General features: G+C 38.4%; 1 protein-coding gene across 2 annotated transcripts in view; it reads right to left on the reverse strand.

Annotated features, from left to right (window-relative positions):
* SPIDR (scaffold protein involved in DNA repair) overlaps window positions 1-17,445 on the reverse strand; it is a 493,308-nt gene that overhangs the window by 264,515 nt on the left and 211,348 nt on the right. For both annotated transcript variants that reach the window (XM_015071433.3, XM_053208306.1), the window contains one exon: window positions 7,569-7,782. In XM_015071433.3, coding sequence (XP_014926919.1) covers window positions 7,569-7,782 — 214 coding nt within the window. The remainder of the gene's footprint in view (window positions 1-7,568; window positions 7,783-17,445) is intronic.

Consider the following 17,445-nt stretch of genomic DNA (forward strand, 5'->3'; position numbering starts at 1 on the left):
ACTCTTATTCTATAATCTACATTCCATTCACAGAGCAAAACTCCTCACAGAATGAAAACCAAAAACATAACAGAGAAGAAGAAAATATCCAAATCAAGGTTAGAATTAATAATCTCTGCATATAGTACCACACAGGAAATTCCATACAATTTCACACAGAAAATTTCCCCTCAAAGAATGAAAGAAGCAACCACCAAGGCAGCTTCCTCAACAACCCAAAACTAAAAACCTCCCAAAGTCAAATGATAATAACTCATCCACTTATGAGGTCTAAGGAGCCAGTGGGATTTGAAAATTTTTTGTAAATATATTATCTTTGCAGATAATCTTGATTTAATTTTACTTCTCATGAGCCCAAGAAAGTGTCCCAACTTCAATACCTCTAAAACATCTTTCCTAAAGAACATTCACACTTAGACACTAATTTTTTTTATTAAAAAAGTATCATTTAATAAGTATGTTTTGAAATACATAGAGGTGCACAAAAATATTAGAAGTTAAGAAGGGAGGAGATTAAAAACAAAGAATACCAACTTGCCCTTCCCATCAGAAAAGAACTTAGACTTTATTGAAAGCAAAACCTAAATTATACAACGAAGCAAAAACTAGAGTGAGAAAGGAGAAGATGCTGAATGAGAACAGATTTCTGAGGGAAGACAGATTTAAGGTAACCAATTAGCACCCTGGTGCTCTGATACATGCTGCCATTAATTGCATCAGCATGGGGAAAAGAGGAGTATCCTAGCAGAGCCTTACCCAGAGACTGTTTTTAAGTCCTATTCCAGAAATTCATAAATTTAACATGATGTCAATAAATGCTGACGGGACTTCTGAGCGGTCATTTGAAAAAAATTCATTTCCTACTTAACCTATTACATAAATATAAATTCCAGGAGTCAAAGATTTAAATATAAAAAATTTGAAAGCAATTAATCCATAAAGTATTAGAATAAACACAGAAAAAATTTTAATCTCACAGCAAGAAAGTTTTGACTTCTTTACTATCTATGATATAAAATGCAGAAACTACAAAAGATGGATAAATTCAGCCATGGAAAAGCACACTACCCTGCTTTTCAAAAACAAACAAAAAGGGACACCTCCTGCCTAAAAGCTGAAAGACAAATGGGGAGAAAACTCATTGTAATGTATACGATTGACAAGGAGCTATTTTTAGCATTTCTGAAGAGTTGATACAAATTGATAAGATGAAGACCAACAATCCAAGAGAAGAAAGGTCTAAAGTCATCAACAAGCATTTCATAGAAAATAATACATAAATGGTTCTTAAGCACAGGGAATGAAGCCCAAGCTTATATTACAGTAAAAGAAAAAAAGAAATGTAAAAAAAATTAAAATGATAAATTCCATTTTCTAGTTTTTAAATTGGCGAAGATCAATACAGTAGATTAATAAAAGGGAAATAGGCACTTTATGCACTGCTAGTGGAAATGTAAAATGGCGCCATCTGACAATGTTTCCTAAAGTTAAAGAGGTATATAACCTCTGATCCAGCAATAATACTTACAGAAATTCATCTTATAGCTCTCCCTCACACATGTTAGTAATGATGCAGTACTGTTTGCAATAACCAAATAGGAGGAGCAACAAATATGTCCATCCAAAGGGGCTGATTGAATAATAATGGTATCTTTAATTCAGAAGTCCATGCAAAACGAATGTAACAATTATTTCTATACTAGCATATTGTTACTGAATACTCTCCAACATGCATTTTTAAAATAGAAAAGCATGGTACAAGGGTATTATGGTTGGATACCATTTTTGAAAAAAAAAAAAAAAGAATAGTGGCAGGAAATACATAAATGAGTTTATATTATATATGCATATGCACACACATACACAAACACCATCTCTGGATGGTGTGTAAGAACTGGTATCAGTGGTTCCTTTGGGTGATGAGAACTGAATGGCTGGGAAACAAATATGGGAAGGACTCACTGTTCACTGCGTATCTTTCAGTACCTTTTGAAATCTGTATCATATGTATAAATACCTACTAGGAAAACCAATTAAATGCTTTTTAAATGAAATGAGAGGGGAAAAATCCATACTAAAGACACAGAGATTTGGAGGCACGATGATGCTTTATGGACCTACATAATGATTCTAAGAGTTTATCTGCTTATTTAAGGAAAAGATAAATCAACGTGATGCATCACATCAGCAAGAGAAAGGATAAAAACCATATGTTCATTTCAATACATGCAGAAAAACCATTTGAAAAAGTACAACATCCAGGGCTCCTGGGTGGCTCACTCAGTTAAATGTCCGACTTTGACTCAGGTCATGATTTCATGGTTCGTGAGTTCAAGCCCCCCATCAGGCTCTGTGCTGACAGCTCAGAGCCTGGAGCCTGCTTCAGATTTTCTGTCTCCCTCTCTCTCTTCTCCTCTCCCACTTCTGCTCTCTCTCTCTCAAAAATAAAAAAAATTTTAAAAAAATTAAAAAGGAAAAAAAAGAAAAAGTACAACATCCATTCATGATAAAAATCCTCAACAAAGTAGGGTTAGAGGGAATATATTTCAACATAATAAAGGTCATCTGAAAACACAGAGCTAACATCCTACTCAATGGTGAAAAACTAAAAGCGTTTCCCTTAAGATCAGGATCAAGAGAAAGATGTCCTCACACCACTTTTATTCAACATAGTATTGGAAGTCCTAGCCACAGTAATCAGACAATAAAAAGAAGTAAAGGTCATCCAAATTGGTAAGGAAGAACTAAAACATTCATTATTTGCAGATGGCATGATTCTATGTTTGGAAAACCTTAAAGACTCCATCAAAAAACTACCAGAATTGATAAGTAAATTCAGTAAGCTTGCAGGATACAAAATCAATATACAGAAATCTATCTTATTTCTATGCATTAATAATAAAGTAGCAGAAAGAGAAATTAAGAAAACAATCCCATTTACAATTGCACCCAGAAGAATAAAATACCTGGGAATAAACTTTAACCCAAGAGGTGAATGACCTATACTCTGAAAACTGATGAAAGAAACTGAAATGACACAAAGAAGTGGAAAATATTCTGTGCTCATGGATTGGAAGAACAAATATTGTTAAACGGTCGATACTACCCAAAGCAATCTACAGATTTAAGGCAATCCCTATCAAAATATCAACAGCATTTTTCACAGCACTAGAACAAATAATCCTAAAATTTATATGGAACCACAAAAGACCTTTAATAACCAAAGCAATCTTGAAAAAAAAACAAAAAACAAAAAACAACCTGGAGGTATCACTATCCCAGATTTCAAGATATACTATAAAACTATAGTAAATCAAAACAGTATGGTACTGGCAGAAACACAGACACATAAATGAATAAAACAGAATAGAGAGCCCAAAAATGAACCCATGATTATGTGGTCAATTAGTCTACAAAAAAAAGGAGGCAAGAATATGCGATGGGAAAAAGAGAGTTTTTTCCTGATATGGTGTTGGGAAAACTGGACAGCAACATGCAGAAGAATGAAACTAGACCACTTTCTTACAACATACACAAAAATAAACTCCAAATGGATTAATGAACTAAATGTGAGACTAGAACTCACAAAAACCCTAGAAAAGAGCACAGGGAATAATTTCTTTGACATCAGCTATAGCAACATTTTTCAAGATATGTCTCCCAAAGCAAGGGAAACAAAAGCAAAAATAAAACTATTAGGAGTGTATCAAAATAAAAATCCTCTGCACAGCAAAGTAACCAGTCAAAAAAACTAAAAGGCAATCTACTGAATGGGAGAAGATATTTGCAAATGACATATTGGATAAAGGGTTAGTATCCAAAATATATAAAGAGCTTATTCAACTCAACACCATAAAAACAAATAATCCAATTAAAAACCAGGCAGAGGACATGAACAGACATTTCTCCAAACAAGACACACAGATGGCTTACAGACACTTGAACAGATTGCTCATGTAACTATCAGAGAAATGCAAACTGTCTCACCTGTCAGAATGGCTAACATCAACAACACAAGAAACAGATGTCCGTGAGGATGTGGAGAAAAGGGAACCCTCTTTGGCTGATGGTGGGAATGCAAACTAGTGCAGCCACAGTGGAAAACAATATGGAGATTCCTCAAAAAATTAAAACAGAATTACCATGGGATCAGGTAATTCCACTACTGGGCATTTACCCAAAGAATATGAAAACACTAATTCAAAAAGATACATGCCACCCCCATGTTTACTGCAGCAGTATTTACAATAGCCAAATTATGGAAGCAGCCTGAGTATCCACTGATAGATGAATGGATAAAGAAGATGTGGTGTATATCTATAATGGAGTATCATTCAGCCATACAAACGATAAAATCTTGCCATGTGCAACAACATGGATGGATCTAGAAGGTATAATGTTAAGCCAAATAAGTCAGTTGGAGAAAGACAAATAAATACCATAGGATTTCACTCATATGTCGAATTTAAGAAATGAAACAAATGAACAAAGAAAAAGAGAAGACAAACAAAAACAGACGCTTAAATGTAGAGAACTGGTGGTTACCTGAGGGGAGGTTGGTGTGGTGATGGGTGAAATAGATGAAGAGGTTTGAGAGTACTCTTATTGTGATGAGCACTGAGTAATGTACAGAATTGTTGACTCACAATATTGCACACCTGAAACTAATATAACATGGTGTGTTAATTATACTGGAATTAAAAAAAAACAAAAATAAATTTAAAAATAATAATAGATATATAAATAAAATAAAGAAAAGCTATAAGGGCAAAAGCTAGGATCCAGAGTCTACTAATGTTTCTAAATTTAGTTCCAAACATAACTATGTTGGAATCTTCTGTGTCTCACTGTAATAAACTCAGCATAGTTGCAATATACATATTTTTGTTGAAATACAATAAATAAAAAGCAAAAACTGATGTATATTGATAAAGAAGATAAAACTAGAATTCACCGTAAAAATCAAATACTCTCAATATCACTAAGTTTTACTATAAGCTTCCAAAAAGAACTTCCAATAAAACAGTCAAAAGAACACAAGAAATTACAGGCACAAGGCCCTAGACAGGAGGAGCACTGTCTAGGACAGTAAAGGACAAATAAAGTAGGAAAAGGACAATAAAGGGCCTGGAAGGGGATACTTTCCAATTTCAGATATGGAACCCAGGGAAAGACTCTTGAGAAGGTGACAGCTGAGTAAATGCCCAGAGAAGATAAGAAAACTGCAGACCATGCAGACACAGGAAGGGGTGGGACAGAGCATCCCAGCACAGGCAGTGGCAAGAATCCAGGCCCCAGGGGGAAAGTTGCATGGTACCTGAGGACCAGGGTGGAGTGTACTGTGGCTAGGATGGAATTGCGGAAGGAGACAGAGATGGGAGATGAGGCCTCAAAGCTCGGGATGGGTTTGTGCATGAGGTGAGCAGACACTGGGGCATGGAGCGCCAAAAAGCGGTATGACAACTTGCATATTCATAGCTTTGCTCCTTCAATCATCTTGAAAGAGACAGAAGGAGGGTAAAGAAGGAAGCAGGGAGATGACTTAAGAGACTGCAACAACCCAGAGGAGAATGAGTACCTGGAAATGTCCTGACAGTAGAGGTGGCAAGAAGTCCTGGACCCGTGTGCATTTGGAAGTGGAGCTGCAGAAGGGAGGTTACGAGAAAAAGAAGAGTTGAGGACATGTGCAGGTACTCAAGAAGGTGGTTTCCATGTCCTGAGATGGGGAAGGGTGAGGAAGAAGAGGGAGGGTTAGGAGCTTGATTCTGCCACACCATCAGTACTCAAGTAGAGCCATGGCTGTGGCAGTAAGGGGGCTGTGGATGCTGCTGTGATGAGGAGGTGGAGAGTGGGCTGCAGACAGTTTTAAGAGGCGTCAGTGATCGGCTAGTATTTACAGCAAAAGATGAAATGGAAGGACCAAAGGGGTGAGTGAGGTAGACAGGGAAGAGAAGAGGTCCAGGACGAGTCTGGTAGCACTTTAGTATTAAGAAGCCAGAGGAATGCACGAGGAGGAGCAAGAGTGAGCACTGTACTACAGGGAGACATGATGGCCACACAAGTAACCACGAGAGGAGCAGCGCGGAGGTGGCTGCAGATGCCGGAGGTGTGGTGTGGGGAGTGCTGGGTGGAGAATGGGGGGCAATTTGGCCACAGTGGGAAGAGGAAGTACCGTCAAGATTAATTAAAGAATTTTTTAACATGGTAGAAAAATAATGGCATGGTTTTAGGATGATGAGAAATTTCAGAAAGAAGAGAATTAAGGGCATTATATTCTCGAGTAAGCCGCAGAGAATGACAGTTGGCCATTACGTTATTCACAATATCCTCAAACTGAAGGCACCTAACTATCTGTCAATAGAAGAACAGATGGATATAATTGCATAAATTAATACAATGGAATACTGTCTAGCAATAAAAATGGACAAACCGTTAAATGCCAAGGAAACTGATGAATCTCACAAGCCTAATATTAAGTGAAAGTAGTCAGGCAAAAGAGAATGCATATTTTGTGATTACTGTATGGTTCTATTTATATGAAGTTCTCAAACATCTAAAGGAGTCTACTGCATCATAAATCAGGATGATAGTCAACTGGTGTAGGAGGAAAAGGGGGGAAATGAGAGGGGATTGGGGTGGTCCCAGGTGTGCACTGTATTCTATTTCTTGGACTGGACAGCAATTACATAGTCACTTTGTGATTATTTGAAGAAATGTATACTTATAATTTGTATATGACACTGTAGGTGTCTTATACTGTTCAATAAAAGATACATTAAAAAAAAACACAACAAAGCAAAATGAAATAAAATAAAATGTAGGTTACCCTATGATATCCACAGACTGTGGAAGAATTTAAGTAAACACTGAGAACTCACTATGGACACAGTGAAAATAGATCCCTCCTCTGGGAAGGAAGTTTTACTTTAAAGACCTGTAAGTCAACTTCAAACCTAAGAATTTGACAGATGAATGAAACTCTTAAAAATGTGCCAACAAAATTAATAGTTAGTTCTTAAAACAAGGCTGCTCAAACATTCTCTCAAAAATAATATGATTTTCTTCTTCTTGTAGTAAAAAATAACACCCTATGGAAAAGAAAGCAAACATGTATCCTTAAAAATATTTCTGACCCATTAATGACCATTTATGCTCCTAAAGATTCAAACCCTATTATGTCTTAATTTATGCTTTTTATCCCTTTCAAAATGATTAGCAAAGAAATATTAAGTTAATGTGTATTATCATACGGTCACATTAATGCCTCTTACTAAAATTGAATTTCTAAGAAAAAAAAGCCATATTTCTTAATATACCACTTAGAGAGGAATATTGATATGATTGTTTCTCCCTTGCCTCTCTGCCCTTAAATTATAAGAAATTTCCTGCCAAAGTACAAACAAGCATTCAAAGACAGTTCAGTGCTTCTGTTACATAAAATCGATGTCATATCCTGGCTTCTTTCTCCTGGCATTTCTCCATAATAAGGTGACAAAAATGTTCATGATAAAAATACATTTTGAGACAAACTCAGTTAGTGACTGCTACAATCAGTTCTTTCTACTCACCAGGGAGGGTAAATATGGATGATGTCTTGGGGACGTCCCCTGAGATGGCAAGCAGTCTCCTTGGTGAACAGCACCTTCAGTCCAGTCCTGGGGGCCTGACCTAGAGAAGAGCTGTCGGCTTGCATCCCTGCGAACTGCTCACACATAGCAACTTGGATGGTGCATTCCTCATGCAGCTCTAGAATTTTCACAACTAATATGCCAGACTTTCTACCTAGAAGGTGAAGAAGAAAAAAACAAGCAAAATTAAGTCTAATAAACATAAGGTCCAACTGTGAATAAAATGTCATGAAAAAAAAGAATCACATTAAGATAGCTTTAGGGGCACCCAGGTGGCTCAGTCAGTGAAGCGTTTGGCTTTGGCTCAGGTCACGATCTCACAGTTTGTGAGTTTGAGCCCTGCGTCAGGTTCTGTGCTGACAAGTTGGAGCCCGAGGCCTGTTTCAGATTTTTGTGTCTCTGTCTCTCTCTGCCCTTCCCCCACTCTCTCTCTCTCTAAAATAAATAAACTTTAAAAAATTAAAAAAAAAATAAGATAGCTTTCTCCACCTATAGAAAATGGTCTGTATACTTTGCAAAGTAGAGAACAGATAGTAACATACTCACTGTAACATCTTTTAATTAAAATTTTATTTTAAGCAACATAAAAGATAGTCTTCCATCATAAAGAAACATTTTTGTACACACAGAAAACTTAGAGCCATCATTTCACACAGCATGGTTTTACGCCAAATCTTGAACTCTTCTGATAACCACAACAAGGGAAGTATGGGCACTTATTGATTCTTCTTTCTTATATGCTCCCTCCACCTCATTACCTGCTTTGACTCTACAGGAGACGGGCTGGTTGCAACTGTTCTAATGATCATAAAGGTTAAAGGGGAGGATTTCTGAGGAATGTTGAACGCTAGGGCGCTAGGGCTTGAGATTTAAATGGGTGGAGGGGCGCCTGGGTGGCTCAGTCCATTAAGTGTCTGACTTCGGCTCAGGTCATGATCCGTGGTTTGTGGGTTCGTGTCCCGCATCCGGTTCTGTGCTGACAGCTCAGAGCCTGGAGACTGCTTTGGCTTCTGTGTCTCCCTCTCTAGGTATACCTCCCCCACTCATGCTCTCTCTCTTTCTCTCTCTCAAAAATAAATAAACACTAAAAAAAATTTTAATGGGTAGAATTTGATCTGAATTTAACTACTGATTAATTAAGGTGGCCAAGGGGCGCCTGGGTGGCTCAGTCGGTTAAGCAGCCGACTTCAGCTCAGGTCATGATCTCGCAGTCTGTGAGTTCGACCCCACGTCGGGCTCTGTGCTGACAGCTCAGAGCCTGGAGCCTGTTTCAGATTCTGTGTCTCCTTCTCTCTGACCCTCCCCTGTTCATGCTCTGTCTCTCCCTGTCTCAAAAATAAACATTAAAAAAAATTTTTTTTAATTAAGTTGGCCAAGTTAGATAACATTTCAACCCCTCCGTTTTCCCACGTGTACCTCAAAGAACATTTTTTTAAATTTTTTTTTATTTAAAAAAAATTTTTTTTTAATGTTTATTTATTTTTGAGACAGAGAGAGACAGAGCATGAATGGGGGAGGGGCAGAGAGAGAGGGAGACACAGAATCGGAAGCAGGCTCCAGGCTCCGAGCCGTCAGCCCAGAGCCCGACACGGGGCTCGAACTCACGGACTGCGAGATCGTGACCTGAGCTGAAGTCGGACGCTCAACCGACTGAGCCACCCAGGCGCCCTTCAAAGAACATTTTTAAGAATTCAGCGAGAGAACTGAGGTTGACAGTGTATGTAACCTAAAACCCAGATGTGTCCCAGAAACTGCCACAAGCACCAGGAGACCTAAACAAGGATGCATACCTCAGGACTATTTATAAGAGCAGAAAAGTGTACCGAACACAAATCAACAGGAGGAAGGGTAAACCATGCTGTGTTCATACAACAGAACACCATACAGAACTTAACACTAGTGGGCCAGATGTCTATGTTATCAGCATGTAGAGATATCATAAACGAGAGGGGATAAACAAGATATTCAGAGCATGATATGCATAATGTTATTATTTTTTGAAACATAGAAAACAATAAATTATTGTTGTAGATATATATGTAATACGAGTATATAAATATGGCCAGCAGGATACATAGAAACACATACCTAAGGAGAAAGAAGAGCATTTCACACTTCATATCGTTTCTATTATTAAAAAATATGGGGGCGCCTGGGTGGCTCAGTTGGTTAAGCGTCCGACTTTGGCTCAGGTAATGATCTCACAGTCCGTGAGTTCCAGCCCCGCATTAGGGTCTGTGCGGACAGCTCAGAGCCTGGAGCCGCCTTCGGATTCTGTGTCTCCCTCTCTCTCTGCCCCTGCCCCACTTGCACTTTGCCTCTCTCTCTCAAAAATGAAATAAAAACAGAAAAATTTTTTTTAATGTGAATCAAAAAAAGACCAAAGATTAAAACACGTTATTAATTCTAGGTGGCGAGTACACTTATGTTTTTCTATTTTCTGTTTTTTAATTAAAAAAAATTAAATGAAATAACAAAAGCTAAGTATCTAACATAGTACCCTGCTAATTATATAATAGATACTGATATTAATTTCTTTACCACTTTAGCCAACTGGTTAACAGTGAATAATGAAAATTAATATTTAAATAACATCAAAGTTTTAGTTATATAATTTAATTTCATTTCCATTTCTTTTTCCTCTTCATTTTTCTTCATTTTCCACTCATCCTAATTTTCCATTCCTTCCTTTCTCTAAGTGTCAGTAACATGTGTTCGCATATTAAGCAAGGCCACATCACTGCTCCAGAGCACTGCCTTCAACTACTGTTTCCTCAGGTATGTACCTATCTTGCTACTATTTCTTAAGGTAAGGAAGGAAACAGAATGGGGGAAGGATGTGAACAAGCACAATGTCAGGCTGGTACTAGTCACTATGGGGGAGGGAAGTGGAGTAATGAAAACAAGTATTACAGAAAGGCACTAAGTAGGAAGTAAGCATTGCGCCTCCTCTACCATGATAGTTGTTTCTTTAGTAAAACGTAGCTCATCCTCAGTTGGTGAGCAGGAAAACAATTCAGGATAATGTAAGACATTGCTCTGGTGCACACACCATCTTTCCCATGCAGGGCAGCCAGATCACTGGTTGGAGAATCAGGGTCTTCAGCAGCAAAGGGAAATGCCCTAAGTTTAGGGGCTGCATTAACCACAGGAGCATTTGTGGACATATTTTAAGAATTTTTAAAACTTGGACCTGTGCTCAGAGCTCATCCTCCAAAACTGTGCAGCACGCGTGGCACCTACCCCATCAACCACTGACAACAGTTGCTGTCTGGAGCTCCAGGGCCCGTGAGATCAGGTGGCCTGGCTCTGTGTGGCTGAGTGTCTGCCATGGCACCCTCCAGCCACGCTCAGTGGCTCGCCTGAGCAACCTGAGTTTTCTCCTCAGGCACTAATTATTGTCTTGTGTGGCTCTAAAAGTGAGATAGGTTTTCAGTAGTCTGCCAAACTCTATAGTCCCTATGAACCTCCAACAGATTTTATAAAGGCAAGACATTACAGAAACACACAGTTATTACCCCCAGGGATACTTACATATCTGAGATGAATCATATTGATACTAACCACACTCTCTTTGAAGATTTTTATGATAAATCCTGCCAATATTCCTAAAACTATGATTTCTGCTGAAGATTTGGAGCACTAAATGACTTGTAAAATAAACATGTTTCACGGTATTGGCTATCACCACAGCCCGTGCGCTGCAGCACAGAATATACATACATATATATATATATATATATATACACACATACACACCCACTTTTATTTTAGAGAGAGAAAGAGTGCATGAGTGGAGGAGAGGGGGCAGAGGGAGAGAGAGAATTAAGCAGCTTCCATGCTCAGTGTGCAGCCTGATGCAAGGTTCAATCCTACAACCCTGGTATCATGACCTGAGCCACAATCAAGAGTAGGATGCTCAACCAACTGAGCCACCCCAAGAGTAAACACACTCAATGGTACTACCACCACAGCCCTGGTGTACTGTGGATGGAATAAAAACGTGTTGCACGGTATCACTATTACCACAGCCACGGTACACTGCAGTATAGACAAAATAGAAAAAACATGCCTTATGGGACCACCAACAGAACCCTGGTGCACTGCAATGTAGAACAAACATGCCAGATGCTATTGACGATCACTCTTGTGCACTGCAGCATAACAGCACTGACTGTCACCCAAATCCTGGTGCACTCCAACAGGCTTGGTGACTTACATACAGGCTTGGCGAAGATGGTGATCAGTGCCATCCTGGATGTACTACGGGGCTCCAATGTTCTCCAAGAAGCACTCTCAAGTCTCTCATACGGAACACTGTCCAATACAGTTTTAGGGACACACCAGCAGCCTACCCTCCCTCAAGAAAATAAGGCAGTGTAATTTCCTCTTTGTGTGAGAGATAAAAAAGCAAAAAGCAACCTAGGACAAATGGCGAATTTGAAACAAGCTTTAAATCTGGGCATAAGAGATACTGGTTTTACAAACAAAGATTATTTTGTAATTAAATGGATGATACATAAAAGGCATTTCTGTGCTGGCAAAGCAAAATTTTCCAAAAATTTGTGAGCCTCAGCCAAAATATAACCTTGTCCAGGAAGGGTTTACTGAATCCCAGCCAGAAGCAACTACTGCTTCCCTTTTGAAATCCTCAAATACCTTATTTATACCTACCTTCTTTTTAACAGTGTCCTCATTTTTTTTCATGTTTATTTATTTATTTTTAAGAGAAAGAGAGAGAGAGAGAGAGAGAGAGCACACAAGTGGAGGAGGGGCAGAGAAAGGGAGGCAGAGAATCCTAAGCAGGCTCTGCGCTGCCAGCACAGAGCCCGATGCAGGGCTTGAACCCATGAACCAAGAGATCACAACCTGAGCCGAAGTCAGACACCCAACACTATCTTCATTTTTAAATAGAGACAGTATTATCCATCCTCAAGAACACTGCAAATATTGAGAGAGGGAACACAGAAAGACCACAGTGCAGGGCCTAGTCCATCACACATGAAACAACAGCAGCCACTGTCACCATGGTCACTGTCATTGTTACTTTTTCCAAGGCATTTTCAAATCTGTTATCATACTTGACCTACAACAACCCTATGAAATAGGTAAGGAAGATATTAATCTCCATTTTTGGCAGATAAGAAAACTGAAAAAGTTACTTGCTCACATGACTTTCTTAAGGTCAGAGAGAATTACTGGTAGGTCGAATCCTAGAAATCGAGTGTTATCACAAGACATGGACCAAAATTTCTCTCAGGTAAATACTGGTTAAAGATAGGAAATTGTGAGTGATGCTTTTTTCCTAATTTATTATGTTAAAACATGAGACTTATTTAAAATATAAAGAAAGCATAACCAGCTGAGAAATGGTTGCTCTCGCTTTGGCAGGACATGGTCAGAGTGTCAATACTGATTGCTGCACTGTAACTTGTCATAGTTCTAAACACTGAAGAGTACAACAGAGGTCAACTGGAGAGCACAAATGTTAACATAAAACAGCAAAGACTAAATGATTAGGAAACAGGAATAGCAGGTTCATACGGAAGGTATACTACAGGGTCTTGTAAGTTCTATCTGTGTAGGAACAACAGATAAAACAGTTCTTAGTTAAAAATGGAAAATATTTAAGGCTAACATTTGCCAAATGAATATGTGAAAGAATGAGTTATTTTATCAGCTAACTGCTCTTAAAAGTATTTGGTTTTAAATGACCAAGAGGCCACAAAAGAATCAAGTAAATGATATAAGAACAAAATGTATCTGAGACTACTGGACTTATTTGAAATGTACAGGTTGCCAGGGTCCATTTATATACACGTCAACTCAAATCCTCTTAAGTAGGTTATGTTGATAAGTTAATAAATACTATGATAACTTTCACAAACATTTACACAAGAAATACTATATAAGAAATTAATCAACACTATATAAGTAAGTACCAGGTGAAACAAATTAGTATGTGGGGAGATACTGAAATGATCCTCCTATAGAAGACAGAAGCATCTGTAAGTTTTTCTAAGAGAAATACTTTACATAATATAATGTTGCACTAACTTTAAGTTACTCCATTTAATTATCCAAACATTGGCTACACAGTAATTTGGAATTTCCCCCTATATTATTACCCTGTCTCTCTTCATCTTCATAGATATCCCAATCTATACAGCATCCTGTCCTCACCCATCATGTACATGCACATACAGACACATGCAGACAGACAGACAGACAGACACACACACACACACACACACACACACAGGTTGGGGGGATAGCACAGCAAGGCTCAGGAATGGACATCAGGAGATTTTAATGTCCACCTGCTTCCAATACAGGTAGGACCTCTGTCCTGAACAGATACTCTGATACAGTTACCACTGGCTATGATTATTACAATTCTCCTTGTTGCTCACTCTGGATTACCATGGTATAATCAGTTTACATTTTACTCTTATTAAGGGTATTTTATAGCTTTCCCCCCCACCCCCCAAAATGATACATACCTCCAGTACCAAAATGGTCTTATGTGGGTGTGTCTGTTAGTTACCTGTGAAATTTTATATAATACCTTTAACTAATTCTATGTCCTATTCTATCAACTTCTGATATTTATCCAGGAAATCCCAGCCTTATAAAATGAAGGGCTAGAGTCCTAGGAATACATTTGAATGAGAATATCCCTAGCCTCAAGTTCAAATGATCGGCTATAGTACTTCTTATGCTCAGGCCCTCCAAATGCCAAAAGAAACAGGATGGTTTTCTGGTGGCTTTAATATCCCCATTAGAAGTCTCAGCTTTCCCCAAAGGTTCATTCCACCATTTCAGAGAAGAGTCCACTCCTATTTTGGCTAGGACTAAAAGTAGTCTGCTTGACCCTGAATGGCAGCAGATAGGAGATTAAAGAACAATGGTCAGAAAGAAGACAGGTCAAGGCCACTGTGTGAACTTGGGGTATTTCCGGTGACTGTGATCAGAAGAAGCCAATGAGGAAGGCACATAATTTGCTTTGCTGAGAACAGACTGAGGGCAGAAGGGAAGAAGTAGGGAAACCAGTTAGAAGGCTACTGTGGCGGCGTGCCTGGGTGGCTCAGTCGGTTAAGCGTCCAACTTCGGCTCAGGTCATGATCTCATAGTTTGTGAGTTCGAACCCTGTGTCAGGCTGTGTGCTGACAGCTCAGAGCCTGGAGCCTGCTTTGGATTCTGTGTCTCCCTCTCTCTCTACCCCTCCCCCACTCTCACTTTGTCTCACTCTGTCTCTCAAAAATAAATACACATAAAAAAAATAATAAAAAAATAAAAAAAAAGAAGGCTACTGTGGCAATCCAGGAGACGTAATAGTAGCTTGGACCTGGGAAGTAGGGACAGAGGTGATAAGAAATGGTTGAATACTAGACATATTTTGAAGGTAGAGCCACCAAATTTTATTGATGAACTGCAAGTGGGAAATGAGAGAAAGCAGTCAAGAAGGACTCCATTGTTTTGGCTTAAGAAAGGGGAAGTACACAGTTAATGTCTACTGAGACAGGCAAGGTTTCTAGATGACCAGGTATCTTTGTGTGTGTGTGTGAGTGTGTAGGGGGGTGGCCTTAACAGGGGATACTACTGGTAATGAAGATACCAGTTTTGGATATATTAAGACTGAGATGCCTCTTAGCTAATACAATAGCCTGACCTTAACTGACCTCTCCAGTCCAGTACCTGGCCATTCTAACTATTGTACATAAGGCCCACTAGGGTGCTCTTTTTAAGTGTAAATTTATCAATTGCCACCATGCCTGAAGCTTTCAATGGCTATCCACTAGAAAAAATCCAAACTACTTTCCATTACATAGAAACACCTTTGTTACCTGTTATTGTTTACTGCTCTAGCCTCAAATTCTCCAGCTTTACTCTAATATCTTTAAATTATTTCTATAATAAGGTAAAAACTAGACCATATTTTTAAGAAAGAGTTGAACTTTCTGAACACAGTTTTCTTTTTCCATCCAGCTGAGTTTATTACTCTCCTTTATGTCATTCTGCTCCTCTTACCAACACTTTCACACATAAAATGGATACTTTTATCCATTAAACCATAAACTCAGTGCTGTATCAGGATCAGTACCAATAGATATATATGAGCTAAGTGAACCCTAATTCAAACTGATGTCAAGAACTCTGGGGACTGTTTCACTAGCCTTAATTTCACTGCTGACCGAGATGATTTTAACTAATCCACCTTACCTCAACTGGATATGATCTGCACCTAGAGAATGCAAATTAACTGTGATTCAAGTAATGCTCTAAGAAGAAAAATAAACAAACAATACATTCCAAAATCAAATCCAAATGATCTACTTTATCTATTCACTGTATTTTACAAATGCTTTTTTAATGCACTGAAATATGAATTGTATTTGTTTGTATATAATCATACTATCTTTTCTTTTGAGAGATTATAACTATGCCTAATTTTATCAAGGATTCCCAAACACCTAGCAATATTATGCTCCTGTGAGTATTCAATGAGTGAGAGTCTTATTAATTGCAATATCGCATCATTATTAATGTTTGTTAAGTCAAAACTTTAGTTTCTGAGTAAATATTTTGATAAGCTGCCATCAGATTCATTTCATATATAATTTCACAATAAAATTCAGAAAGCCCCAAGCAGGAAGTCTAGGTTACAATACCTAAAAACTAAATTCTGAAGAAATTCACATCTTTATATTATGTAAACAGTACAATTACTTTTTGTTTAAAATTTATGTTCTCCCATAAAATTTTAAGTCATCTGGCAATGATGAACAGACACATTTCTTAACCACAAGTGCTTACTGAACCATAAACAATTGTGCTTTCACTTCTTGATTCTACATTTTTTTTTTGCCTTTTCACCCAGTTGAAAATATTCTTTGCCAAAAACCACAATAATCCTAAGCATGAAACAGAAATCTGAAACCCAACTCTAAAAAAAAAAAATACAAAAAAAAGACTAGACAATACTGACCAGGCCATTGGACTATTCACCACAGTCTATAGCGATGAGAACAATCAGAATTTAGCAGGGCACACCGGCCACCTGGGATCACAGTGTCACAGTGCTACCACCAGGAATGTCACTGTGACTTGTTCTGCAGAGGTAGTCTGAACTGTTTAGGAGAGGGTGAAGAGCCAATAGAAGGTCCAGTTTTTAAAGAATCTAAGTAAGAAAAAAGTATACAAAGGTTCCAGGAAGACAAGAGATTCCTAAGCAAAGTTTATACAAAACTGGACAAGAGGGGGTACTCCGAACTGAATGTGTGTCCCCTACAAATTCATATGTTGAAGTCCTAACTCTCAGTTTTGCTGTATTTAGAGATAGGACCTCCAAGAAAGTAATTAAGGTTGAAGGAGTCCACAGGGTGGGGCTCAGATCTGATAGGATTAGTATCCGTGTAAGAAGAGACACTAGAAATCCCCATCTCACTGGGAGCAGAGAGAAAAGGCCACAACAGCACACAGCCAGATAGCTGCTGCCTACAAACAAGGAAAAGCAGAGCTGTCACAAGAAACGGACTATGGCGGTATCCTGATCTTGGACTTCCAGCTTCTGTTGTTGTTTAAACCAGACAGTTTATAGTATTTTGTTATGATAGTTCAAGCTGGGTACTGCTCTAACAAATATCTAAAAATGTGGAAGTAGCTTTAGAGCTGGGTAATGGGTAGAGGTTGGAGTTCTGAGGTACATGCTAGAAATATGGATGTTAAGGGTAATTCTAGTGAGGTGTCAAACAGAAATGAAGAGATGACTGGAAACTGGAGGAAAGGTAATTGCTATGAACTGAATGTATCCCAT

Source organism: Acinonyx jubatus, chromosome F2, assembly GCF_027475565.1.
Source record: "Acinonyx jubatus isolate Ajub_Pintada_27869175 chromosome F2, VMU_Ajub_asm_v1.0, whole genome shotgun sequence".
In the NCBI taxonomy this organism is placed as follows: domain Eukaryota; kingdom Metazoa; phylum Chordata; class Mammalia; order Carnivora; family Felidae; genus Acinonyx; species Acinonyx jubatus.